The sequence below is a fragment of the Scomber scombrus genome, chromosome 13 (genome assembly GCF_963691925.1).
Source record: "Scomber scombrus chromosome 13, fScoSco1.1, whole genome shotgun sequence".
NCBI classification, from domain to species: Eukaryota; Metazoa; Chordata; class Actinopteri; order Scombriformes; family Scombridae; genus Scomber; species Scomber scombrus.
Genome location: NC_084982.1, coordinates 22,313,496 through 22,340,368, shown reverse-complemented (window position 1 = coordinate 22,340,368; position 26,873 = coordinate 22,313,496). Strand labels below are relative to the sequence as shown.

The 26,873-nt window shown below is 38.0% G+C and overlaps 1 protein-coding gene across 1 annotated transcript in view; it reads left to right on the top strand.

Annotated features, from left to right (window-relative positions):
* Positions 1–8,210, top strand: part of epb41l5 (erythrocyte membrane protein band 4.1 like 5) — a 39,349-nt gene extending 31,139 nt beyond the window's left edge. Inside the window, exons 18-26 of the mRNA XM_062431145.1 lie at positions 256–353; positions 579–713; positions 1,488–1,555; positions 2,411–2,533; positions 3,745–3,826; positions 4,527–4,607; positions 4,926–4,988; positions 5,211–5,356; positions 5,754–8,210. Coding sequence (XP_062287129.1) covers positions 256–353; positions 579–713; positions 1,488–1,555; positions 2,411–2,533; positions 3,745–3,826; positions 4,527–4,607; positions 4,926–4,988; positions 5,211–5,356; positions 5,754–5,823 — 866 coding nt within the window. The 3' untranslated portion in view covers positions 5,824–8,210. The remainder of the gene's footprint in view (positions 1–255; positions 354–578; positions 714–1,487; positions 1,556–2,410; positions 2,534–3,744; positions 3,827–4,526; positions 4,608–4,925; positions 4,989–5,210; positions 5,357–5,753) is intronic.
* Positions 8,211–26,873: the final 18,663 nt, after the last annotated feature.

Sequence of the window (26,873 nt, the reverse complement as noted above, 5' to 3'; positions counted from 1 at the left end):
AGAGGTGCAGTAGAATAGGGATGAAATGTTTTTTTTTTTTAAATATAATTAATATCACTTGTAATATTATTATTATTATATACTACTGTAGTAATGATATTAAGTATGGGTATTTTTGTTTGCATGTAGTCTGTATATTATCGTAATATCATCATGATGGGTTGAAATGATTGACGCTGAGTGATGTGCAACATGAATAATTACAGTTCATTTTGTTGTTGCGTGTTTCTGACTTTTATCTGTGCGTGTCTTCAGAAACAGCAGCTCGTCTGAAGCAGCTGGAGTCGGAGAGCAGTTTGTCTCTTGCTACTCAAAGAAATAACATCAATATCAATGTGGCTATGAATAATCAGGTAGGTGCTTGTGTATGCAATGTTTCTGCTCATCTTTTACCACAGGACCTAAAAACAAACTAATGAAAACTTAGATAATACAGACTAGTAACACATGTTGTATTTGGTCCTAACTCCAGCATAGTGAAGACTCCACAGAGAAGTGAAGAAACTGTAAACGTTATTGCTCTCTCTTGCTCTTCTTTTTGTATGACATGTTTGCCCTGTTCAACCCTCTTCCAACAGGAGGATATTGTGAAGCTCACAGAGAAATGTGGTCTGACCAGTACAGGCGGTAGTCCAGTTGTTACTCCACTGCGCACCCCGGAGGATCTGAAGAGTAACATCCTGAAAGCACAAGTCGAGGCTGCTGCTCTGAAGGTAAGAAACAAAACTCATCACAACTGGACCAAAAAAAGGGGGAAAGAAGGAAGAGGAAAGACATTTAATATTTATATGATAATTATCCAAGTATGTTTACTCCACAATACACTAACCATTGAGATTCAGTGTTGCTTTGTATTGTTTAGTGATTATACTTGGAAAGAGGTAACAGGATAAAAGCCTCATTAGCATGTTTAGAACAAGTCAGTGGTAAAAGTCTCATGTTCAAGCTTAACTACATTGAATATAGTAAGTTATATAATATCATAACTCTTTTGTAAATGATTGCAGCCTTGCTCTTTTTAGTCATACGAGTCCTTCCAGATTCAGTTTGTGTGCAAATGTGATGAATGAGTGGAGTTGTTTTGTCATTTATGACTACACTGCTTTATTCAGTCACTGAACGTCAGGAACTTTTCTCATGTTAAACTGTTTTTCATGGAAGCCTGTATCATAGTAATTATATATTCTGCCAGAGCTTTCTACCACACAGACACTTTGCAGCAGACTGTTTTGGTTATGGTCTGAGATATCTGTTTTTTAAACCTCCACACCCCTGTTATATGACTGAAGCTGGAGATTGTCCAAACAGAATCTGTGTCTCAGCACAGTTTAAATGATCACAGGTATAATATACTTAATAAAAAACGTCCATGTCAGTGTCCTAGTTATTCTACTATCAGTTGGAATGAAGATGCATGTTCCTGCCAGCACCACCTCTTTTTCTGTATTTATCAATTCATCTCTCTCTCTCTCTGTTCTTCTCTGCAGGGACCTTTGGAGGAACATGTTCCAGTGATTGGAGATAAAAACTGTAATTTGCAGGAGGCCTCAACCAGGTATAAACACACAGTAATTATAAAGTTCACAACTCTGTAAAAATAATAATGAATGGATGAATAGGGGGAAGAATAGACTTGACTCAAAAATGTTTGAAATTCTAAACAAAATGTTAGAAATGTTTCTGCTCCAGCTCCCAAATGATATTCAAAAATGCAAAATCCTTACAGGTCTTTGCAGCTTTTTTATGTATCAATCTGTATCATTTTAAAGGTAATTGTTAAGCAACCAGCACAGTACAGTCTGTCACTGCAGAGCACATATGGACAGGAGAAAAGCCATTGTGTCTCATGCTTCATTGTCTTGAAATTGGGCTTCTTCACCCCTCCTCCTCCTCCTCCTCCTCCTTCTTCTTCCTGAGTCATACCAACTGTCAACGCATTGTCTCAGCCAATCACAGCGCTCCCTGCTGCTAGAGCTGATTAACTTCTTGAATATTCATGAGTATTGTTAGCATAGCTCACAACATTACATCACCTGCAGCTCATCCTCACAGGCGAGTCTCCAGGGATTGACGAGCGCGTCCCCGTCTCGTTGTCCCCGTCTTGCATGAAAGGCAGTAAAATGGCTCAGGGTGATAAAAGCCACATTCATTTCACGTGTTCCGTTATTTTTAGACAAAGTTACCCTTTTTCACAGCTTCAAGATGATTAAGAGAAATCATTCATCATACTCTATAATCCATATTTTCTTGTTGTTAAAAATCTGATTTAAACAACACCTCCTTCCTGCACACCTTTCTTATCTTATAACGTGATCATGATTATGTTTTTTATTACTTGAGGGAGATTTTCCTCAGCGGATTAGTATTGATGCGATTGTCAAGAATAAAAATACGTACCATCTGTTGTCAGGTTGAAGGTTCGCACCGGCCGATTGGGCAGCAACTCGTCTTTGTCTGTCAGCAGCCGCCCCGACGTACCAGAAACCTGGGACCTGCTCAATCCAGCCTCACTGGTGTCATCAGCAGGGACCAGGTCAGTGTGTGTGTGTGTGTGTGTGTGTGTGTGTGTGTGTGTCTGTGTGCGTGTGTGTACAAAATACAGTTTGCAGTTTTTAAATGGAAAATTCAGTATGTATCATATTATTACCCACAGTGAGTTCTTATTAACATGAGGAAGACATGGGGACAATAGATTAACAGAGGAGAGTCTTTGACAGTAGCTGCAGATTTTTAGTCTTTCTGAGATGACAGAGAGACTTGCATTAATTTCTGTCTCCTCTCTTATATCAAACCATAAGTTTAAATGATACATTTAGTGAAAATATTTGAAAATAACAGTTTGTCTTCATTAAATGCTGTAGATATTAATATATGTTAAGAGTTTCATCATTGGTTAATTACAAAATCAATCTATTTCACTTTATCAATAAGTTGACCCTTTTTTTTAATCACTTAATAATGAACACATTTACTTTACTTAATTCAGCTGTAAGGGGTTGAAAGTAGGAAGAAAAAAGAGGCTTTGACCACATAAATCTAAAAATGTGAAAACAAGAACAAAACGAAGGCAGAAAACAGAAGTAAGGACGTTGAGATGACTCAGAGAGAGAAAAAAATGACAAAATATAAATAATACACACAGAAGTGATGCTTTTTCTTTTCTTAGTCTTCGCTGACATCTGTTGGTATATTTGAGTATTGCGTGTATGTGTGTGTGGTGCATGTGTTTCTAGGTGTGTTCAGTCACATGACTTGAGTTCTGCCTGGATACTGCCAGCATCTGTACTCAATAAGTGTTTACAAAAAACCCGGTGGACGCTCCACCGTGCGATTCACGAGAGCTGTGTGCCGATGCAGAAAATGCTTCCACAGTTCAGACTGGAGGCTGATGCTGTGCTGAGACAGTAAATTGGTTTATCAATTAGTCAATCACAGAAAATGAATCAGCAACCATTTTTGACAATCAATTAATTATTTATGAAGCACAAATGTAATGTCTCGTGGTTCAAGCTTTTCGAATGAGCATTTTTTTTACTCTTCTGTGTGTAATCGTGTTGGAAAACCTTCTTTTTGTGATGACCTCTTGAAAAAGAAACACAATGTGCCGAGTGAAATATCTTTTATACCTCTCTATCTAAAGGATGGGGAACTTTTTTTTTTTGTCAAGTGGAACAAAAATCTGAAGTTTTCTGTCCTTTGCTCTTTATTTTATTTTATTTCTCTTTCTATTCTTTCATTCACCAGTGCTGAGAGGTTAGCTGAAGATTCAAACCCTCTTCTTCCCAAGATGCCCTCAGAGTGTGTCGGCGAGGTCATGGCACTAAAGGTAACATGATTACCCAACGTTGGCTAAATAAGCTGTTGTGGTCTGGTTTTTTTTTGTTGTTTACTATGGAAATAATTGATAGGATAAGATAATCCTTTATTAGTCCCACCATGGGGACATTTACAGTGTTAAAGCAGCAAAGTGGATAGCAGTAATGGAAAGAGCATCAATAAAAAGAACAATAAATAATAAGTAAATGAGCAATAAGAATAAGTGGAAATAATAATAGAATAGGAAGAGAAGTATTGGTGTCATCCGAATGAATATACTGATATTGATATTGCACAGATTTTAACGTGAAAGAACTGTACTGCACAGTTGAACTGAAAGTAATAGTACTCCTAAAATACTTACTTACACAGTAGTGTCCTTTAAAAAGTGTAGTTTGTCAACTGACATGAATCCCTTTGCACATGTACAAAGTGTTATAAGAAGGCATGAGTGTAAATATTGTTCTATTGGATGATATGAGTGTATCATCTGATTCAACTCATTAAATATTTAATGCGAGCTGAAAGGCAAATGTACTGTGCGAGGAACTCCACTGCATTACTTTCTCAGCTCTTTAAGCGGAGGGTATTTTTGTCTAATGATGATGTCCTGTATGCAGGCTGCTTGTATGTCTCCACTGATTTATGTGTCATGTTGAACCAGATGTGAACTGATTCTTCATTATTTGCACGTTTGTGTCTCTGTGCAGGTTAAAGCAGAGGAGGTCGACCTGCCAAACACCACCTCACTGTCTGACAACCTGATTGACTTCACTGACCCGACTCCTGTGGTAGGTCTAAGCCTTTTTGTATGTGCAAGAATATTAAAGTTCCTGATCATGTGTGAGCAACTCTGCAGAAGGAAATGCTTAAAATAAATGCCCAAGAGCATGAGGAAGGACATTTTGAGTAAGAGAGAGAGACCAAACTGAAAAATGAGATTTAATTTGGTACTTTTATGTGATGTAGCTGTGTTTATAACTAGGTTTGCAGTCACAAGTCTGTTTCTGGGAACCATGGAAGTAAATGTTTGACTGCGATGGAGTCACATGTGGGTGAACTCAGTCTTATAATTAAGTGTAACAACATTATTTCTGGTTGTCTTCCAGCTGCCACTGGTACAGCAGCCCAAACCTCTCATCACACCTCGCTGGATCATTCCTACGGCTGCTGTGAGTGATCGATCATAACTTTTTACCTTCCACAGGTTCTTTATGAAATGTTTTTGAAGCTTTTAATGAGCAGTTAAATATATTTTATTACTTTTCCTGCAGCTTGTGAACGTTTTTTGTTTTGTTCCATGTGCACTTGCATAGCTGCTGCACACGTTGGCTGATGTAGACGCTATGTAGAGACTGACCGCCTTCCTTTTCCCTCATCCCCTTCTAATGCAGCCTCCTGGCGTTTTTACTAACGGCCTGCTCGACCTCGACCCCCCTGCTAAGGTCATCCCTCTTCTCCCTGCAGATGGGGGAGCAGCTCTCACCCCAGCCCTCCCCCACCACCACCCCGCTCTCACACGTAACACCGTCTCTACCAGGTAAAATTCTTTGTAAATGAAATGTAACTTTTTGCTGGAAGAGATTTAGACATTTGTTTTTAAAGCAAGCTTGGTAGTAATGCTGACTGGGCAGGAAAACGCCTCCTTCAGCGGAGGATGACTGCTACCCAATGACTGATGGGTAGTTTATAGATGTGAATTGGTGTAGAGACTAATTATGAGTCAGAATATGAACAGTGTGTAAGGGTTTATGAAATCATGAGCTCACACTAAACTGAGGAGCCAGTGCAGCAAAGCTCCATCACGCTGAACCTGGACTCTGAGACAAACCCTAACCCAGCAGATCTAAGAGGCCTTTATGGACTGTAAGCAGGTAGAAAGTCACTGATGTTACACTCATCGTTCTCTAATGCGGCGATGTTCTTGTGTCCCGCAGCACTGTGGGTCAGCAGCCGGCCTCAGAGGATGGAGCCAAACCCAGAGGTCTCCTGACCACTGAGCTCTGATGGAGGAAATGAGGAGCAGCCATCACATCATCAGCCTCCCTGACCAACTCTCCCACCTTCACCCATTCACACACTCACGTGGGCTTAAAAGAGGAACACGGATGCAGGGGAGGAGGAGGCAGCTTACAAGCACCACAAACACACTCTTAACTGCACCAACACTGACAAACTGGAAATATATAGGAGTAGTAGTTTTGACCTCTTAAGAGCACCTGACTGACCTGCCATTTACTGAATCCATCCAGTGTACCAAACCTCGGTCTCCACCACCAGTACCATCTCTCCATCTCTCTTTGCAGCTGTTATCCAACTCTTTGTTTTCGGCGGAGGTCAAGTTGGGGCTCTCACACACACACTAAACTGTATGTTCGTATAATGCTGTACAATACATCGCATCCACCAGCAGTTTATGACATAAATGATAGATTGTTTTTTTGTTTTTTTTTTAGTGCTGCTTTCCTCCCCCTTTTTATAGGGTTGTAGGTTTTATCACTAGTAATGAATACCACTGGATATCTGCTACTCTGAGCTTTTTTTGTTATTGTTGTACATTCACAGATCACACAGCATGTAGAGCTGGTCAATCACACACTGAAACAAGTCTATAAAGAAAAAATAAGAGACCTAAAAAAAGACAATGACTTTTTTTTAAAGTGTTGATTTTAAGAGATAAGAACACCTGGACTCTTAATGTAACGATACGGATATTATACTCGGCTGTCCTTGTAGCACACTACAGACATTTTTTAAACTACAGTCAGTACCACGTGAAACTCACTGGATTTTTCCTCCCCCCCTCGTCTCCCAAGAATCACTGGATTATCTTTGCAACACTGGACCACTGGAAGGAATTATTTCCAAAAATGACCAACTCAGCTGATTTTATTATCCCGCTCTTACTGTTTTTGTCTCTTTTTTTTTTAAACACGCTTTTATTTTGCCCATCACGGTACTTTGGGAATTGATACTTTTTGGTACCAGCATCATGATTTAATCTACTGTATGATGTTCACAATGTGAGGTTTTGAACTTTTTAAACTGTGATCTTACACTTTGTACCCACTTAAACTGCTTCCAACGTGTGGCAGCTTTCATCCACGTTAATAGTAACTTTTGAAGATTTAGAAATGTAAATCGCACAAGTTAAAAAAAAAAAAAAGCTGTTCAATTTTAAAATGTTTTTTAAAAATCATCAATCGAATTAACTGTGATCACTGGAATACACGATGGGTGGGCGAAGTGTGAAGTTTTTCTCACTGGATATCTGAATGAATTATAGACTGTAATTCTGTTGTAGAAAACGGCTCCTCGTAGTAACACGCTGTAGCTTCGACCCTGCCTTATGGACATGAATGTATTCATATAGTCTCACCTGAGCATGCTGGAGATGTCACAGTATGTCGTTTCACAAATGTTAAACCCACCAATCCTGATATAGTTTGTTAACTGGACTAAAAAAAAAACCCCTGTGAAATATGAATTAAAAAGTGAGGCCTAATTCTACAATGTTTAAGTATATGAATAGAAAGTAATAAAAATATCACATTGACTCTCTCTTGGTGAAGTTGTAGATTTCATGCATTTAAAAAAAAAAAATCTGAAAATTATCACTAAATCACTAAAGTTATGTCTCTTGCTTTTCCATATGTCTTCAACAAAGGGAGCCGACTGTTTTTACGTCTTCTTAGCAGCGATAGTTTAGTGATGCTACCGCTCAGATATTCCATGTTGTCCTGACGTGTTTTAGCAGTTACACTTATATAATGTATCGTCAGTAATGATGGCGTCAGCTGGCTGTAGATATGAAGTAGATTTAAATATACATAAATATATATATTTTTTGACAATGATGTTGGCAGTATTGTTACTACACACACAGCATTGAGGGGTTTTCTAATTACAACAGTAGTGGTGGTATTACTGATCAAACTGATGGGGGGGGGGAAACGTTGAGATTGTGAGGTCTCGGATGTAATTTTGTACAATTTTATTCTTTTTTTTTTCTTTCCTGGAATAGCTGATGATGATTCCGTAAAGCTTTCGCTGTGAGTCGACTGTTTTTCATTTGTTTTTACTGTTTTGGTTATGTTGAAAGAAAGTTATCACTGATTACAGCTGGAATAATGCAAGACTGCTACTGTGGACCAGATATTTTTGATTATATGATTTTTTCTTTTTCTTGTTAAACCAGCTATGAAAAGGAAAAACACCAGATTCTGTGTTCCTGTTTTAAATCCATTTGCTCTGTGATAAGTAAAGCTCTTTTGTCTGTATCAGAAAATGTAGCAATAACTGACTCGGGCTGTTTTTTTTTAATTAATTAAGTGATCACCTGTATCTGAGCTCAGTCACCTTGTTTTATCCAATGAAGTATGTTGCTTAAGTCACAGAGGTTTTCTTTTTTTAATATATTTGTTTTTCCCCCCTTAGAGCGGCACTCAGAAGGCTTAAATGTATATATGTTTAGTCTTTTTAGAGCATCATTCATCTGCTAAAGTATGAAGGAAGACCTCAACTTATAAAATAAAACACATTGTTTTCTTTAGATTTTGTTAGTTAACAGTTTCAATCTAAGATTATCAGTAAAGTTTGAGCTAATTTTTAAGGTTAATAAACAGAGTCTTTATTGATAATAACTGGGATGCTGACAGGTTTCATCACATATTAATCTATATCAGATATTGATTAGAAAATGACACAAACAGTTAATTTTTGTTTTGTTTTTCTTTATTGATGGGGAGGGGTGGGGGGTGGTTTCCATTTTGTACTGTAGAGTGTGTAGCAACGTTAGCTACCATCACAAACCAGATATTTGCTTACATACTGTATATACATTGACTATCCAGAGATGTGTGAAATAATGCTGTATTCTAGCTAGAGATTTTATACAATGCAAGTTCTATAAAAATCCTTGTTGGAAATGACAGAAGTGAAATGTGACTTGCTTTCAACAAACTCTAACGCGCCATGTTGAGGTGTAAAAGTGACACTTAACAGGTGTCTGAATAAGTGAGTGTGGCAGCGACTAAGAAAAAGGTGTAGAAGAGAGTGAGAGGTGTTTTTATTCAGACGTTCAGGTGTTTCTAATAAGAGGAATCATGATGACAGTGAGTACACAAACTGAAACAGAAGCAGCTGAATTAAATTGAACCATCAATCATATTATATTCATCTTTGTTTGTCTTACAGTTACAAAAAAAAGGTACAGCAATGTCAAAACATCATCCATGAAAAGGACCTGTTGTAATACCATAGCATTAAGAAGTGAGGAGGTATAAAAGGTGTCAATACACGAGGTAATACAATAGAAAACATGAAATGAGTCTGCAGAAATGGTGTGATTAGCAGGAGAGTTTACTGAAAAGAAAAAGCAGGTACATGGACCAAATAACTAAATCTATAACAGCAGAATAAAAGTCTCATGTCTGAAGAAGAGCAGGAGACTCGAAACATCACTTGTGATATCCCATTAAATCATACCTGCATTAGGAGCTGCACTGTGCATACTTTTTCTGCTGTGAGAAATTACTTCTGCCCTCTTTAGACCAGACTTTTAAACATTGATTTATTTCTTGTACAGTAGATGTGACAGACACACTTGACTGTTAACTTTTGTACTTTGTTTGTAGTCTCCAGGAGACGTTCACTCCGCAGGGTGAAAGGATTTTCATTAGATTGTCAGTAATGTAGCTCTAAAAAAGTAATATTATAAAGAGCTGTGTTGATCTCTGTGCTGTAAAGAAACAAAAGTGTCAAAGTAAATCAAGTTACACCAATCTGATTCAGTCTTTACTGCATGTTGAACAACTTACCACAAGATGGCAGCACAGTAATATTTTTCACCTCAGGTAGAGACGAGTTAGGCAAAGGATTTTTTTTCTTCTTTTAACACCATTGACACTTTAAAGAAGAATTCCACCTCATTAAAGACTACATGTGATTTATTTATATGATGCTGCTAATATCAAACTTGTCATTAGAAGGCATTAAAAAAGTTGAAGAGCTGAATGAATAATTTATGCAGTAGAGTTTGAACAAGCTATTAAAAAGCACTTCTGAGAGTTACGTATGTAACAGATGTGATTATGGTGCAGAATCATCCATACTATTCCAATACTGCAATGCATTGTAACATAGTGACAAAGAAAATAAATGCTAAATGGTTTGTTTTTAGCAGTCAGAGGGAGTGTTTGACCCGCCTACTCATTAGTTTAGTTACAGATTGTGTTCCTAAAATCATCCTCTTTGAAACTCTTGAAGCAGGCCAGGAGTTAAAGCTAAAGTTTATCTTCTTTATATGGTATATAAAGTATTACAGCAGGACTACATGCTGCTTCTCTTAACCTCTAGGGTGTAGTGTAGCTCCAGAGTGCTCGAGCCAGCTTCAGTACAAGTGGATCTTCTCGTCTTTTTGGGTTTTTTTTTTAATCAACATTATGGAATTATCATTATTTTATCTGACTGATTATTAAACATCTACACAAACCTGATCACAGATTCCCCCCCTCGGATATACTTTGTGCCGTGTCTATAAATCACAGTCTAATATCTCCAGGTTCTAGATTAGTGTCTCATTTGCTCAAAGAAAATCTGTTTAATCAGATCTGATGTGAGCAATCTGCAGCAGGGACACAGTTAGGGAGTTATTTGTGAGAGTGGAAACACTTGTCTCTGCCTCTTGAGAAGTTTAGGCTACTCTTCAAATTAGTTGCACGTCATCTTCTCAGTTGCTTCATCAACATAAGAAACAAATACTCACAATCTCCTTACAAGGCAAGATAAACAAACTACTAACTCTATTGGTATTTGTGAATTTGCCACACTGGTTTACATTTGAGGAGAGTCTGAAACTGATTGACTCCGACTGGTCCATGCAACAGAGCACTGCGTTGTTGGACCGTTATTAAACAGAAGAACAGCCCACAGCTCAATAACTCAGCCAGGACTGCTCCTCTCAGCAGATGGGCCCCTTTCCCCCCACCTTCCAAATGAATAATTGATTACGTACATGGACCTTATGCCAGGTCATGATTGCTTAAGCATGCTCAAAGCACCGGGTGAATTCATGGATATATTGGCGCGGGTCCCATGCCCTGATGTCACCAGCTCAGTTTCATCTGAAAGCTAACATTATGTGTCCTCTCTTAGATTGTTTTATTGTTTGAGGTTGGGGTAGAAGCACAAATTGATGTTTTCTCTAAATTACCAGCTTTTTTTATAGCTTGTTGACCAGCTGTCTGGTGTAAGAGGATTCATTTAACCAAGGTTTTATAGAATGGCAGAGCGTATAAAACTGGACTGTTATCTTAAACCAAAATGTCAGTTTTGCATCAACTTAAGTGCAGCATCTGTTTTTAAGTAATAACACTCCTAAAGCATTTGTGGGAAGTTATTATTTTTTTACATGTTACAGGATGTTGGGTGCATGAGAAAAGTCTATTCACTGACTCAAATATTCACAACTACAAATATTCTGAAAGCTCCCATAGCGTTTTCAGCCAAAATCCCGATGCAAAGCAGGTTCAAGTGGGCAGCAGGGGAAATAGAAATAAGATGTACAGCTGTTTTCCCACTTGTGGATTCACTTGTAATTCTTGTGTGCCTTTGCTACTTTAACCCTTACATATTGTTCAGGGTCAAATTTGACCCATTTTTACATTTAAGAACTGTAAAAACACCCTATACACATTCTTTTAGCTGGACTTTTTCCTCACGTGACCCACATTATACAAAAAATACAATAAACTGCATCTTTTTTTTTTATGCACATGATAAACATTTTTATATATGCGAATATACACATTTGACCTGTGTTTATTAAAAATAACTTCAAAAAACAGCAACAACATGTATTCTTCATATTCTATAAAATGTTCTCCTGGAACATAAAATAGTGATTGTTTTTTCATAAATAAATAGAATACACTTTATTAAGGATAAATCAACCATTTATTAATGACTGATGGAGAATTTATGAATGTGAATTGGTGTAGAGACAAATTATAAATCAGAATATGAACAGTATGAAAGGGTTAAACGTATCATAGCTTGCTGAAGGTACATTTTATTTTTTATTTGTGTATTTGTTTTCTGTTTCTCATTTGTAATTCCCCCAAAATTGCTTGCTGTTTTCTCAAAATGATGAGATGTGTGTTCCCACAACTTTGAGCTCACATGAACACCAAGAACAACGTGTGCTGCTTTCCTTTGTTGAAAGTACAATTTTCATTTGAGGACATGCATTACACAGACTTGATTAGAAACAAAAGTACCTGTAAACATTAAAAACAGACTTCAACAGCAAATAAAAAGAGATGAACAGAAACTAGAAAACAGTTATTGCATTGATTATAAGCCTCACATGTTTGTATGGGCTACACACAGCAATATAATTTTTTTTCTGTGGTTAATGTTGCTAGAATAAGTGAGATGCTAACAGTAGGATTTGTGTTTTATTGGAGCCTTTTTCTTATTCTAGGACTATTTTTTTTGGTTGCTGTGCATTTTAAAAGGATCATGTTGTGTCAGGAGATGTTTTGTGGTTGATTATAACTGAGCAAAGTGAAGGTTCAGGCACAGTGTTCACAGTTCAGTAGTTTCCAACCATTATTGTCCAACATATCCAACCTATCAGATGGGCTCAAGTACCGACATCTATACCTTTTCTACAGGTGGGATGGATTCAGTGCTTGTGGTGAATGATTGTGGAATTCTTGCATTTGTATGTCTCATTTTACTTTGTTTTCAGTTAGTTTGATTAAGTTTGCTTCTGTAATACAATCGCTTGGAGTATCAGAAGCTGTTTGTAACATTCATCCAGAACTTTTAGCGAATCATTTTTACTTTTACTTGCTTGCAGGATGATGGTTGGAGACTGTGCAGACGGGTTGTCAGAGCTGGAAAGTCTCTAGTTGTCGTGACGATAAAAATGTTAAAATTCATAAAGTTGTAAATCTATTTGTGTGTTTATTTCCTGGCGTAGCGTATGGTCTATTTTTTTTAAAAATTGCTTCTTTTTATTAAATGGTAGGTTTCAAGTGTCTTAAAACAGCAGTCAGCTGTATGAACACTGAAAGAGGTTTTCCGCACTGTAATCATTCCTCTTGTCCATACTGGCTATTAAAAGATCCCCTTCACATGTGCTTTCAGTCTAAGCGATGGAGGTCAAAATCCACAGTGGGTCCACACAGTCATTTAGTGCAAAAATGCATTTAAAAGTTCAACTGAAGCTTATATGCAGCCTCAGCAGTCTGAGTTAGTCATATCAAGTGGATATCTGACACATTTACAGACTTTTTTAGCATCATATTCCCTTTTTTGTATTTCCCTGTTGAGCTGTGGTGGAAGTAACAAAACGAGGGATTTTGGCTCTAAAAAGACTGTAACATTGAAATATATCTGTTTGATTTGACTCATTTGGACAGCTGAAGTTTCATATTAGCTTCAGATAAACTTTTAAATACATTTACATCATGAAGTGATCATCTAATGGTCAGTATGAACAGGAGAAATGATTATGGTATGTTGTTTTAAGACAGTTATCAAAACACAAAGCTGAAGGTCTCATAAGAGAGAGTCTCATAAATCTGAGAAGATTGATGAAGAAAAGTATAGCTGAAAATTCTCTGTGTTTTTTCATCTGTTGAGCAAATCTGGATCAAGCAGGTTGTTCCTGTTTCTGTGTAGCACACTCGTCACATTAATTAAAACACACTTTTTCATTCTGGGTAAAATCCAGATGCTGTTGAAACATACTCTGCTCGTGCCCTCGCAATCTGTCTCCATCGCTCTGTCTATTCAGGCTGTCACATCCTGATGAAGATCCCTGTTTCTGCTAAATAAACTGACCTTGATGAAAAGTTTCATCCGCAAATGATGAACAAATGGTGGAGCGTCTGGAGCAGAAGACAGAGTGAGAGCTAACAATATTGCTTTGTGTGTGTGTGTGTGTGTGTGTGTGTGTGTGTGTGTGTGTGTGTGTGTGTGTGTGTGTGTGTGTGTGTGTGTGTGTGCGCGTACTCACACACACACATGCGCAAATTTATGTTTTATCATTCCTCAAGACTCAAGAGAGCTGGTCACAGGTGTGCCAGAGGTCCTGAAATTTAAACAGGTTAACTCTGATATGAGAGAAAGCCAGTCTCAGACGCACGCACGCACACACACACACACACACACACACACTCACAAACAAACACACACGCACCCACACAGAGATGGGATTCTCTCTGTCTGTCATTACAATAAAGGCTATTGTGTTGTTTGGCTAGCTGCTGGAGGAGATATCATTCTGACAGTGCATTTTGAAAAGAAGCTTATACATCTCAACTATCAAAATGGGTTTATATCCTTGGTGTGTGTGTGTGTGTGTGTGTGTTTAAGTGTGTATGAAAGAGTGTGTATGTCTGGTCAGTGCGGGGAGGTATTCATAGTCAAAGCTTTGAGATGATAAAGACGTGAGTGAACGGTAATTGATCCCTAAAGGGCTGCATTGTGCCAGTAAGTGTGTATTGTATATGCACGTTTGTGTTTGTGTGTGTGTGTGTGTGTGTGTGCCAGGTGAGATGGTGATGTGCCAGATTCAGTAAAAAGCCTCATTATTTATAAGCGAACTCTCTCTCTCACACACACACACACACACACACACACACACACACACACACACACACACACACACACACACACATATACACACGCAAACACACACACACACACACACACACACACACACACACACACACACACACACACTCACACTACAGTCTTTTAATTGGCAATTTTCATGTCAGCATTGTGTCCGTCTGTAGGAATAGCTCATTATTTATCTGTCATATACTGAGCATTGTATTATTGTGTATTATGGAGCAGCCAGACTTAAGCACTGCCTTATACGACCACACACACATATTTGTAGACGGTTGTACACACACACAAAACCGTAATACACAAACAGTCTCACCGCTCTCATCAACTCTGTTTTCCTTCAGGCAGCTGTTTCCAGGGAAAGATAAAGCCGCTATACTCTACCTGCTCAGCACTAAACGGCTGACAAGGTTATCAGCGAGCTGGTGAACGTGGTGGAGCACGTAGCTGCTGAAGAGCTGATATGTCCCTCAGGAGCTGGTGGAGACCAAAGCGGAGCTAAAAGAAAGGTAAACACTGAACTTATGTTTCAAATGAATGCTAATGTCGCTCAATATCTGCTGGAGTAGTATAATATATATATATATATATATATATATATATATATATATATATATATATATATATATATATATATATATATATATATATATATATATATTTGTTTTATGTTTCTCATTTTTAATTCCTCATAATCTCTCAGCATTTTTAAAAATAAATGGAACAAAGCAGTGTCCATTTTTGTTCTCACAACTTACTTGTTCTTGACTTATTTATGGCATTAATCCTAATAAAAAGTCAGGTAAAGCAATGTTTTGGTGGTTTTAGGGAATGCACTGGATAAAATACAATACATTTACTTTGTTGCATCCATGTTGTTTCCATTTTATGACTTAAAACCACTAAAGTCAGAAGAATGACCTCCCAACTCAGGGAATGGGACCATCTGAGGAGCACATGAATGCAGCATGAGTTAAAGCTACCAGCACCCCTAACCTGATCAGTAAAAACAGACAGCGACTGACAGAAATGACCAAATTATCAACAGAAACAAGGGGACAGTTTGACCAGCACTGAGTAACCTGTTTGTACAGGCTATAGCCAGCAATTTAACGTTTTCAGTGGTTAAATATCAGTAACGTTTTCATAAATTAGCAGCCAAGTTTGTTGTATTACTGGACCCTTATTCTTCTGTGTATTTTAACGTTTTAACAGCTTGTTCTTGTAAATTTAGGCAACTTTGGGTAAAGTTAAGGAACGACTGTGGTGGTTAAATGCAACAAATATTGATTGTTGGTAGAAGACCAGAGGCAAACAGCAATCTCCAGCTGGAGGCTTAGTACATCCAATCATCCACCCTAAACAGTTTTGCAGTGTTACAACAAAGTTACACTACTTCTCTCTTTGACTCTCACAGACAACAGTCATTATTTTAACAACAGCGGGAGGTCTCTTATAAGGATGCAGAGGTTTATCTGTCTCATTTGTAATATCAGTTTCAGCACAGAGGATACAGAGGATCACTTTCCCTCTTTATTACACAAATTTGATATCAACAGATGTGACCAACGGGGCTGAAGAGCATCACTGATGAAATCCTCCCACTTTAGACCAAAACTCCACCACAGACAATACAGTATTAACATGCATGCCGGGGTATTGAAACAGCACTTCCCTTTGCCTTGTCTTGATAGCTGTATTGAAATATACCCCTCCAAATGTCAGCCTGGTCTTTTCAAGCTGCCCACAGTGACAAACAAGTGACAGTGATTCCCCAGCACATCAAAAGATACATATGAATGAGACTCTGAGTCTCTCCCTGCAGAGGAGAGGGCTGTTGTTGCTGTTATCAGTAGACCAGGTTCAATGGCTGGCTGACAGGTTGTGTGTGTGTCTATGTGTGTGTGTGTGTGTGTGTGTGTGTGTGTGTGTGTGTGTGGGTATGACTTAAGCCACTTACGGGGGCACAAACCAGACACAACACTAGTTGATTGATTGACAGTTTGTGCAATCGGGGGCAAAAGTTGTGTCCCAAGTTAGTGAAATGATGATTTTTGGGTCAGTGGTTAATGTTAGTGTAAGTTTAAGGCAAGTAGTGGTTAAAGTTCAGGGTTAGGGTTAGTCTCCCGGAAATATAAGTCAATGTAAATACTCCAAAAGTGACTTGCGTGTGTGCGTGTGTGTGTGTACAGTGAGGATACCGAAGGGATTCTAGGCATGTGAACGTGTGTTTTACTGTTAAACAAAAACACAAGTCAGTGCAAAACTCACCAGCAAAGAAATTGAGTTGTACTTGGTGTGTGTGTGTGTGTGTGTGTGTGTGTGTGTGTGTGTGTGTGTGTGTGTGTGTGTGTGTGTGTGTGTGTGTGTGTGTGTGTGTGAGAGAAAGAGAGAAAAGTGGGTGTCTGAGAATATGTATGGGTGTTTGACAGGCAGACAGTTTGACAGAGCTCATGTGTGGCAGTCGCCCTCCTGTGTGTTATCAACGACGCCCAAACGGGCACTGCCAATCATCCCACATGCCAACGGGACCACACATCTACCCACCAGACATGCACGCACAAACACCTGGCAGCAAGTACTGCACGAGTGTCTGCACGCAAACACGCACACACCAACACACACATACAGTAGGCGATGTTGCAAGCTCACTCCCATTGCCGTCTGCTGCTGTCTGTTTCTTTCTGTCATTTCTCATACACAGACACGCACACGCACACGCACACACACACACACACACACACACACACACACACACACTGGGAGCAGGTGTCACTCACACAAAAAGACAGAGGTGGGAGACCCCCTCCATCTACAAACACACTCGCTCTCTCTCTAACACACACACACACATCAAAAAAAGCCGACACTGAGAAGCCTTCCCTCCCTGTGCGGTCCAGCCTTTCTCCTCGCTTTATAATACTCACCGGCCAATAAGCTTTTCTCTGTGTGCTGCCCTCATCATTAAATGTTCTGCACCTGGTGAAAGTATCGAACTGATGTCACGCCATGCCAAATTATGTGAGCCAGATTTTCCTCCTGTTTCAACCCTTGTTACACGTGTTCATTTCTTGAAGTTGTGAATGTGACTCCAGTCAAATTCAGAACTACGAGTCCAAGTTCAAGTCGAAACTTCCTTTTATATCCAGAATTCCAGCCTAGTTTAGCCCAGCTGAACTACGCATTTGGCCAAACTTTGTAACAAAACTAAGAATTTAAAGTTTGTTTGGTTCTCTGTCTGAGTGTTTGTACAGATTAAAAAAATAAAGCCTCAGGTATACTTACTCATCTCATTTAAATGAACAATGATAGAAGATTTTAAATCATTGTACTCAGTTAATGCTATGATTCATAACATGTATACTTAATTAAGTCTCTTTCTCTAATGTGGTGGAATAATAATGCAGATTGACATATTTTGAACAATATTATGAATAAGCAGTTTGTTGGCATTTAATAATCCTTTCTTATTTTATGAATGTGTTCATTCACTGTGTCCATTGTGATGGATTTGTATTGTGTTTTTATTCTTTTGTATTGTTCAGCTATCTACTTGCCAGCACTTCAACCAAATCCATGTGTGTCCCTTGTGGTTTGCCGTATCCTGATTGTCACAAATGCATCTGTCACACCAAACGTCGTTTCCATGACAACAATTATTGAGACAGTCAACTGCAGCCTGTGCAGAGTGTCAATTAACTCAAAAGGGAAACATGCACAAGCCTATGGACACACAAATCGTCCATTCAAATGGTGCAGACACTAACACACATGTGCACACACACACACACACACACACATATTTCAATGACAGCATGGGTCACATTTGCTTAACTGAAGATGTGATTATTCCACCGATTAAAACTGAAAATAGTGATTAGTTACTTATTATCATGTCTCTTCTGTCACTCTTCATTTCTTCCTCTCTCACTCACTCACTCATACACACACACACACACACACACCCACACACTCTCACTGATAGCCGTGCATCACTTTCTGGATGGAGTGTCAAGCTGCTTTATTCAAGTTAATTAGCGAAGTGTAGATCTGTCAGTCTGCAGGCCTAAAGAGAGGGTCTTTCTCTGTGAATGTGCCATAGAGACACCATCTGCTGTGACAACAGCAAAATAGTAAAATATATTATTTATATATATTTTTAAATATAAAGGGCCAGTGTGTACGATTTAGTGTCATCTATCGATCAAGCTGCAGATTGCAACCAATTGATAACCTCCCCCCCTCCCAAGCCGGTAGCTGCAAAACTCGTGAAAAATGCGAGAGCCAGTGTTTGGTTGAGCCTGATCTCTCAGAAATACGTGACAGGGGCACGACTTCTTAACACTGAATTTCGTGATGGGGACTCGTAATGTGTCAAATTTACGTGTCCCCATCACGGAAACAATACCAATGTAAAATCAATGGGAATCCTTTCGTGGTGGACACACGGATTCCCCGGTTAAACAACGTCACGTAGTGGGCGGTAATTAATACTGTTTTCTAATCTATAAATCTTTTATTTAATCGTTATTTTTAATAGTTATTTAACTGAATTTATTATAGTGCATTAAATATGATTTTTTTGTTGTATAACAACAGGTTGTGTATGATATAACATTTTGGTGTAATGAGGTAGTTATTATATTTATTACCGCTGGACTTTACCTTTACGTTATTAAAAAGGGAAATACTGTCCTCTTTTAGCATTTTACTACATGAATAATAATATAATCAATAGTTTTATAGGCTGTTATTAGAATGAACCGGGGAATCCGTGTGTCCACCACGAAAGAGGATTCCCATTGATTTTACATTGGTTTTGTTTCCGTGATGGGGACACGTAAATTTGACACATTGCGTGTACCCACCACAGAGTTCAGTGTTAACAGGGGTTGTGCCCCTGTCACGTATTTCTGTGAGATCAGGTTGGTTTGGTTTGTCCCTTCTAGGCTACTGTAGAAATGTGGTTGTGCAACATGGCTGGCTCCATGGAAGAGGACCCGCTCCCTATGTAGATAGGGCTAATTCTAAGGTAAGGAAAACACAAAGATTCTTATTTTCAAATGATTGATGGTCTGTAGTATGGCTGAAACTGTCCCAAAAGTACATTTCTGTTACAGCTCCACTGTAAGCGTTTTCTTTAGCGATAGTGTAAGCGGTGGAGGCTGTCGTTGAAATAATATTCATGAAGTTATAAAATACAAACAAAAGTGCAAAGTATACAGTGAGTAGAGAGCTGAGGAAAAAATGTTGCCCAGTACAGTGCCATTTAATTTTCTCTTCTGTTTATTAAGCAGATTATAAAGCCCAGGGACACACACAAAGTTTTGCTCAAACTGAAACATTGTGAAGTCGTGCAGAGTCATGAAATCTTGATTTGAGGAATTGCCTCTAAAATTTGTTTTGCATTCTGTCTGAACACACAGTAACACATTTTACGGTCAAAATTTAAATTTGTCCAGATCTTTGATTTGTGACTTAATACCTGCATAAGCTGTAAGCTTATAACCCTAATATCAGTTTTACAAGAACTGCAGCAATGCAATTTTGTTTATAGACTTTTGATTTAATGGGCAATATCACCTGATTAGACCTTCTCTAATATTGCCTGATTAGAAGAGGTGTACAGACAGTGTTTTTAGTACCAGTCAAAAGATTGGGGTGCTATTGGTACCTATTCATTCAAGCTTTTTCCTGAAATTATGTATTAATTTAAAAAGTATTAATTTAGCTTTTAATTAGCTTTTAACTTATTTTTTTAATAGTTGTATTTTTACTTGATTTTATATATCGTTTTTATTGTATTTAAACTACTTTTACTATTTTTATTGTTATTTTTATTCTCATATTCCATCTTATATTAATTTTCTGTTCTTTTTTTTTTAAACATTGCTTAATGCTCCTTTTATGTGATGTTAGGGTTGGTGAATGTCATTTATTTTAGTTGTAAAGCACTTTGAGCTGCATTTATTGTATGAAAGATGCTATACAAAAAGTTGTTATTATTATCATCTTTATCATTATTATTATTATTATTATTATCAAACAAACACATATGTTTCGTATTTTGGATTCTTCAAAGTAGTCACTGTTTGCCTTGATGACAGCTGTTCACACCAACCAGTTTCATGAGGTATTCACCTGAAATGGTTTTCAATTAACAGGTGTGCCGTGTCAAAAGCTAATTAGTGAATTTCTTGCCTTCTGGGACCATGTTGTGCCAAGTTAGTGTTGGTGTACAGTAAATAGTCCTATTAGACAACTGTAGTAATCCATATTATGGCAAATATTGTTCAACTAAGTAAAGAGAAATGACAGCCTGTCATTACTTTAAGATATGAAGGTCAGTCAATCAGAATAAAGACCCTTGAATGACTTTTGACATGTACTCTTTCCTTTAATTCCTGGTTTAACTCCACCCATCTTCAACCGGAGCAGCAGTCTAATCAGTCAGAGTGAAAACGCCTGCGTAGGTGTGCAGGGCCTTTAACAATAGACTTTTTTCATGGAAGACATTTTCACATGTTACAGTATAGTAGGAAAAGCACCGGTGTAAATAATTAAATTAGTGACGGCTGAATTACATTTTGCTGCTTGGGTTTCGGGGTCTTCGTATTGTGCATGCTGGCTCGCTGTCAGGGCTTAATGGGAACCTTAAAATGTTATTAGTAACACCTGTGCTTTTCAGGTCAAAACATCTGCCGTGAAAAAGGTCTATAATAAAACGATTAGGCTTGGTAGCTCATGACATAATGTCAGACTAAACTGGACGTTGTATTTTTTATAAATAAAGTCTAAAAATATATAGCAAAAGTCACATTTATAAAAACATACTCTTAAAGGGAAATGGGATGTTGTATTTAGTAGAAAAAGCAAAGCAGCTAAGTGCAGGGAAAATTGACTTTTGTGGGACACTGCTTTTGAGAGAGAGAGACGGAAAGTTGGAACAGGAAATGGAGGTACAATCAGACAGACAATGGTCCACTAAACCTTACACATACACACACACACTAATACACACATGCTTAAACACACGTTTGTGTTATCGCCAAACACTTCTGTTGTATTTTGATGAAAGGCTTTTACAGAAGAAAGAAAAGAGGAGCAGAGGATATGAATCATTAGATCCAGACAGAGAAGTAGACCAATAGAGGATGAGTTAGTTTGAACTTGGTTTATTGTCATTTGTTTGTGTGTGTGTGTGTGTCGGTGTGTGTGTCGGTGTCAGTCTCAGGAATTACAGGCGATGTGCTTTGATGGTTCAGCACAAAACAAGAAGCAGATGTGTGGAGTTTGCTTGTTGTTTGAAGACAGTGTTGTTGTCCTTGTCATGTGTTTGTTTGTGTGTTTAGATGCCCCAGTTAAAACTCGACGCTTTGCTCCTCAAACTACTACGAGCCTGCGCGAGTCTCAAAACAACACTCGTACATACAAATTTTACATATGCAAATGCAGTTGCATACACATCGTTAGTCAGGGATTTCAGAGGTACTTTAATCACCAAGGGCAATACATACAGAGGACTTTGTGAAAACTTGTGCATAAATTTAGAGCCAGTGAAACATTTCAAAGCACTCACCCAGTTGCAACCCATGGAAGAGGGATAAAAGTCATAATGTGGACAACAAACTGTGTAAAAACTTAATGTGCAGCTGAAAAGAGAGTCCTAACACTCACATTCTCCACTCATAAGATCAAAAATACAATTTACTTACTTGTGTCACGGCTTCTATAAAGCTGATGTTGATAATGAGTCATCTTTTCAGGAAATAGAGAAAGGTGCAATGCAGTGCAGATTCATTGTACGTGTAATTTGATCATTGTAAATCAACCCCATGCTGAGTATGATTTAGTAGCAGCTTATTATTTACCTGGGTGGTGCTAACAGGCACTGAGGGCTTCTGCTCACTCACTAACAATGTTGTTGTCTGGCTTGGTGCTCTGAACTTTAACTCCAGCTATAGAAGACTGTTACTTTTCAACAGCTGAATCAAAAAGCAGACTCCATCTAACAGCTCAGCTCGGCTATTAGTCTGTCTCTTTTTTCTCACCAAGCAGAGAGATGCTCCAGGGAAACAAAACAGACAATGCAGAAAGTAAATTAATTCCAGTTTTTCATGATGGTGGGTGGGGGGACAAAATCCACAGCCCTCATTTTGAGTAAAAATGTATTTAAGTTTATTTGAAGATAATATGAAACTTCAGCCATCTAAGTTATTCAAATGACATTTTTCAGTCAAAAAAAAAAATCCCTTTTTGTGTCAGTATTTTCCTATTGAGCTGCAGTGGAAGGGTAGTAAGAAAAAGAGAAAAGTTGGCACTAAATTCGAAAGATATTGACTTGATTTGACTTGAACTTGGACAACTGAAGCTTTGTATTTGTTTAAAAGGGGGACTGTGGATTTTGTCCCATCACTTACATTGAAAGTACATTAAGAGCTCTCTTAATGGCCAGTATGAACAGGATGAATTATTACAGCAAGAAAAACATGCTCGTTTAGGCACCTAACTGTTGTTTCAGGACAGACTTGAAACATTTTGAACCTATCCTTTAAAGACCTGCTTCTGTGATAGAAGCACAGAAGCAGGTCTTTAAATATCGGCAAAGCAGATATTCAAAAGGGCATATAAAAAGTGGCAGCAGCCTACAGTTTAGCCGACTACACCATCTCACTATTAACCGTTCCTTTTTGGTGGTTAATATTAAAGCTAATTAAATACTTCATTTCTTAAGAGTGCCTAAAATTCTTTGCTTCTCTGTTAATACGCTTTTAAAAAATATCCCTTTTTAGGTTTTTTTCTTCTCTTTTTAATTTAAGAGTCCAATGATTGTGGATGTTGCTGTGAAGATTGTAAAGCCCCTTGAGACAAATCTGTGATTTGTAATATTGGTCTATCTAAGTAAATTTATCTTGATAGTAACAGCCCCCCTTCTGTGCCATTTTTTACACCAATTTACTTGGATTACATGGAGGTGGGATCAGAAACAGGATAGTGTTGAACTAGTGTGTATTGCACAGCTGGAACAGCACCCATGAAGCAAGGGAATACAAAATAAATTTAAGTTTTTATCAAGGTTAATATCATACTGTATAACTTGAAATAATATCATAATGCTTCAAAAGTAAAAATTAATTTATATGCTTATTTAAAAAAAATAATTCATGAAGCTTGCTGACTCTGGATTAAGCTTTAATGCTTGTGGGGTGTGATACATGTGCTTCTTTTGGCCAGCTGCCACTGCATAAATTATAGCCTCCATTCAGTGATCATCTTTAGATATCACAACCAATAATACACTTTTAAAATGTCTTCATAAACTTACTGATAAAAAATAGACTATTTTAATTCCACTTTATTTGGTTTGACAGTATGCACTACAGTCAGCATTATGATTTTATATAATAAAGATTTGAATCTATCAAAAAAAAAAGTGGTTATCTACAATTTGAATGATTTTATGATAGAGGACATTGGACACATCAGTTACTCTAAAAGTCAGCAAAACAAACAAAAATAACCATGAAATACAAGGTTTCTGTTGGATGCAGACATTATGAACTGAAAATGAACTGTGACTGTGATGAGCCAGCCGTGAAAAGGAATATTGAAATAGTCAAAAGTGAATAATCTTTTTAATTTAGTCAGTGTGTGTGTGAATAGGGCAGAATCAGTGGCATGAATACATAATTACCTCACTATATTTCCAATATCCCACACTATGATATAAGGCACCATATTTCAATGACATTTAAAACTATTACTATTGCATACACATGCATATATAACTATGTACATAAATATATGAATATATATCGTTTTTCTCAATAAAAACAAATAACAATGCCCAACTGTGTACAGGAAAAGAATAAAAATTCATTGTAACAATGAGAAGATAAAAAAGCATGGTCAGAGCTGAGATGGAAAATATATTTGGAGGCATAACACTTTGAATCTGCAGTAACATTTGCAAAGAATATCAATCACATGAAATAATTAAAATGATAAGGATCAGCTATTGTGTAAATTCTGACCTACAGAAACATTTAAATCCTGAGGTAAGTCAGACTAAACATTTGAACTTGCTTGATATGTAATTACAGTAAAATATTCACTCTTAGTCCATCTGAATATCTCCTTTTACTAGATAGAGACCAGGAAAGGGTTCTTTTGGGGTTTCTTGCTTCTCCTAAATGAATATAGTTTATTATTTTTTTTACCTTTTTTTATTTTTATTTCAAAATTGTTAAGAGTAAGTTTGAATCTAATAGCACACAACAGGTGTCACAACAATCACATCCAACATAACTAAACAGGAACAGAAAATTATCCAAAAGATAAAACTGGACTATTTAAAACAATTACATCCCTTATGAAACATATTTTTTAATGTGATGCTTGAATGCCTGTTCCCAAACCCAGAGTGAATTACATGAAAGTGCAGTTTTGTTTTGTTTTTTGCTTTATTCTTTATCCTTGCTCTATTAACTGTGGAATAATATAGAAATCAGGTCCATTTCTGTGGTTTTTAGCGATGTGTGGGTGTCAACAAATACATGAGGGGTTTTTGTGAGGCCGACATCAAAAGGTGAACCAGTGGCAGTAGTTCACTAAATCCTTCTCTTATCTTGTGCACACATAAACACACACGTCACCCACCTATTCATGCGGTCAGGGTTGTGATCCGAGAAAGGCCAAGCAGCTTTGTGAATAATATCAATTCTCCATGGGAAACTAATGAGTGGTGGACATGCCCACTGACCACGAGGGACACAATCCATTCCTTCACACTGGGCGTCTGTCGGAGGCTATGATGTGTCTCCATGTATGAGTGTGTGGAGCTGCTCGGTCAATGCTCTGCCATATGGCCACTGAGTCAGACCCCTTCAGGATTTTTTTGGAGAGTCACCCTGTAGTCCTGGCTCCGTGTGCCCAGACGTGACCCACTCATGCTGGGCCAACACGGAGGGGACAGTGATATGGTGAGAGGGGGGAGGATGGAAATAGAAAGAGTGTTCTGTAAAAGGGAAGAAAAACAAAGAATATGATTTAGAGCATGAAAGATAATCTGTGATGCTGTAAAAAGGAAAAGATGCAGGGAGAAGAAAGGAGGGGGGATGTGAAAAGAGCCTTAAGTAAAGACAGAGAAGCTGGATGGGAGAGAAGAAACAGATTGAGGAAGACACAAACAGAAGAAAAAGGACTATTCAGTTCCAAGGGTAAGATGGGGCGAAGTGAAAAGAAAAAGAGAAATGATGAGAGAAGAGGGCGAGGGGAAAAAAAGAAAAGAGTAAAAGAGGGGGAAATGGAGTGAGAGAACGTGAAGAGGCCAGGTGCAGTGGCAGAGCAGATGGAGAGAAGGAAAGAGGGAGGGAGGAAAAGAGTGATGGCGGGCAGGAAAACAGAAGAGTAGAGAAATTAATGTCTCGACTGTTGTGTGATGGGGCGTGTCTGTTTCATTGCCAGGCTGCTTTTCTACACTCATTTAAAAAACTCTGCTCTCCTTCCAGTCTTCTCTTCCTTTTCTTTTTCTCTTTTCAAGCTTTTTGTCTCAATTTCTTGCGCTTTCTCTTGCAGATTTTAATTCAGTTACTTCCCTGGCATGACTGTACATCTCCAAAAAAAGCACTTCAAACTGTTTGCCAGAGTGTAAACACATGCCACATGAGCACTGTAATTTGGTTTGAAAGCAAACAATAGTACATCATCACCGATATATGTAATAAGCATTAAGAATATCTAATATTACTTATTTGGTTTAAAAGACTTGTTAACTTGTATCTCATACAAAACAAGTTACTCAAAAGCCTGAGGACAAACACTATCTCAAAGGAATAGTTCAAAATTTTGGGAAATGCTTTCTGTTGGAGAGTTAGATCCCACTCTCATGACTGTATGTTGCATATAAGCCTGCACAGCTAGCAGGTGGTTAGCTTAGCTTAGTATTAAGACTGTAAACATGGGGAAACAGCTAGCCTGGCTCAGTCCAACAGTAACAAAATCAGCCTACCAACACTTCCAAAGCTCACTAATCAACATGTTATATCTTGTTTGTTTAATTTGTTACAAAAACCAAAGTAAAACCGACCAGTTGGGGTTTTACTAAGGGGTTTTGTGTCGGACTATTTCTTGGCCGGGTGCAGTAACTTCCCGGATTATCGATCTTCTCGCCTAACTCTCAGCAAGAAAGCAAACAAGTGAAATCCCCCCAAAATGTTGAACCATTGCTTAAAGTATCTGTGCTTGTGTGTATTTGATGTTTTAATCTTTCCTTTATCTCTATGTCCACACACTCACACACACATCTGTCTGACATTGAAGTCTTGGAGAGACGGCTTGCCGTCCCAGAAAGCAGGATGGAAATAGCATGAACAATCTCTCTTCTGTTCTGTCACAGGGTCACTGGA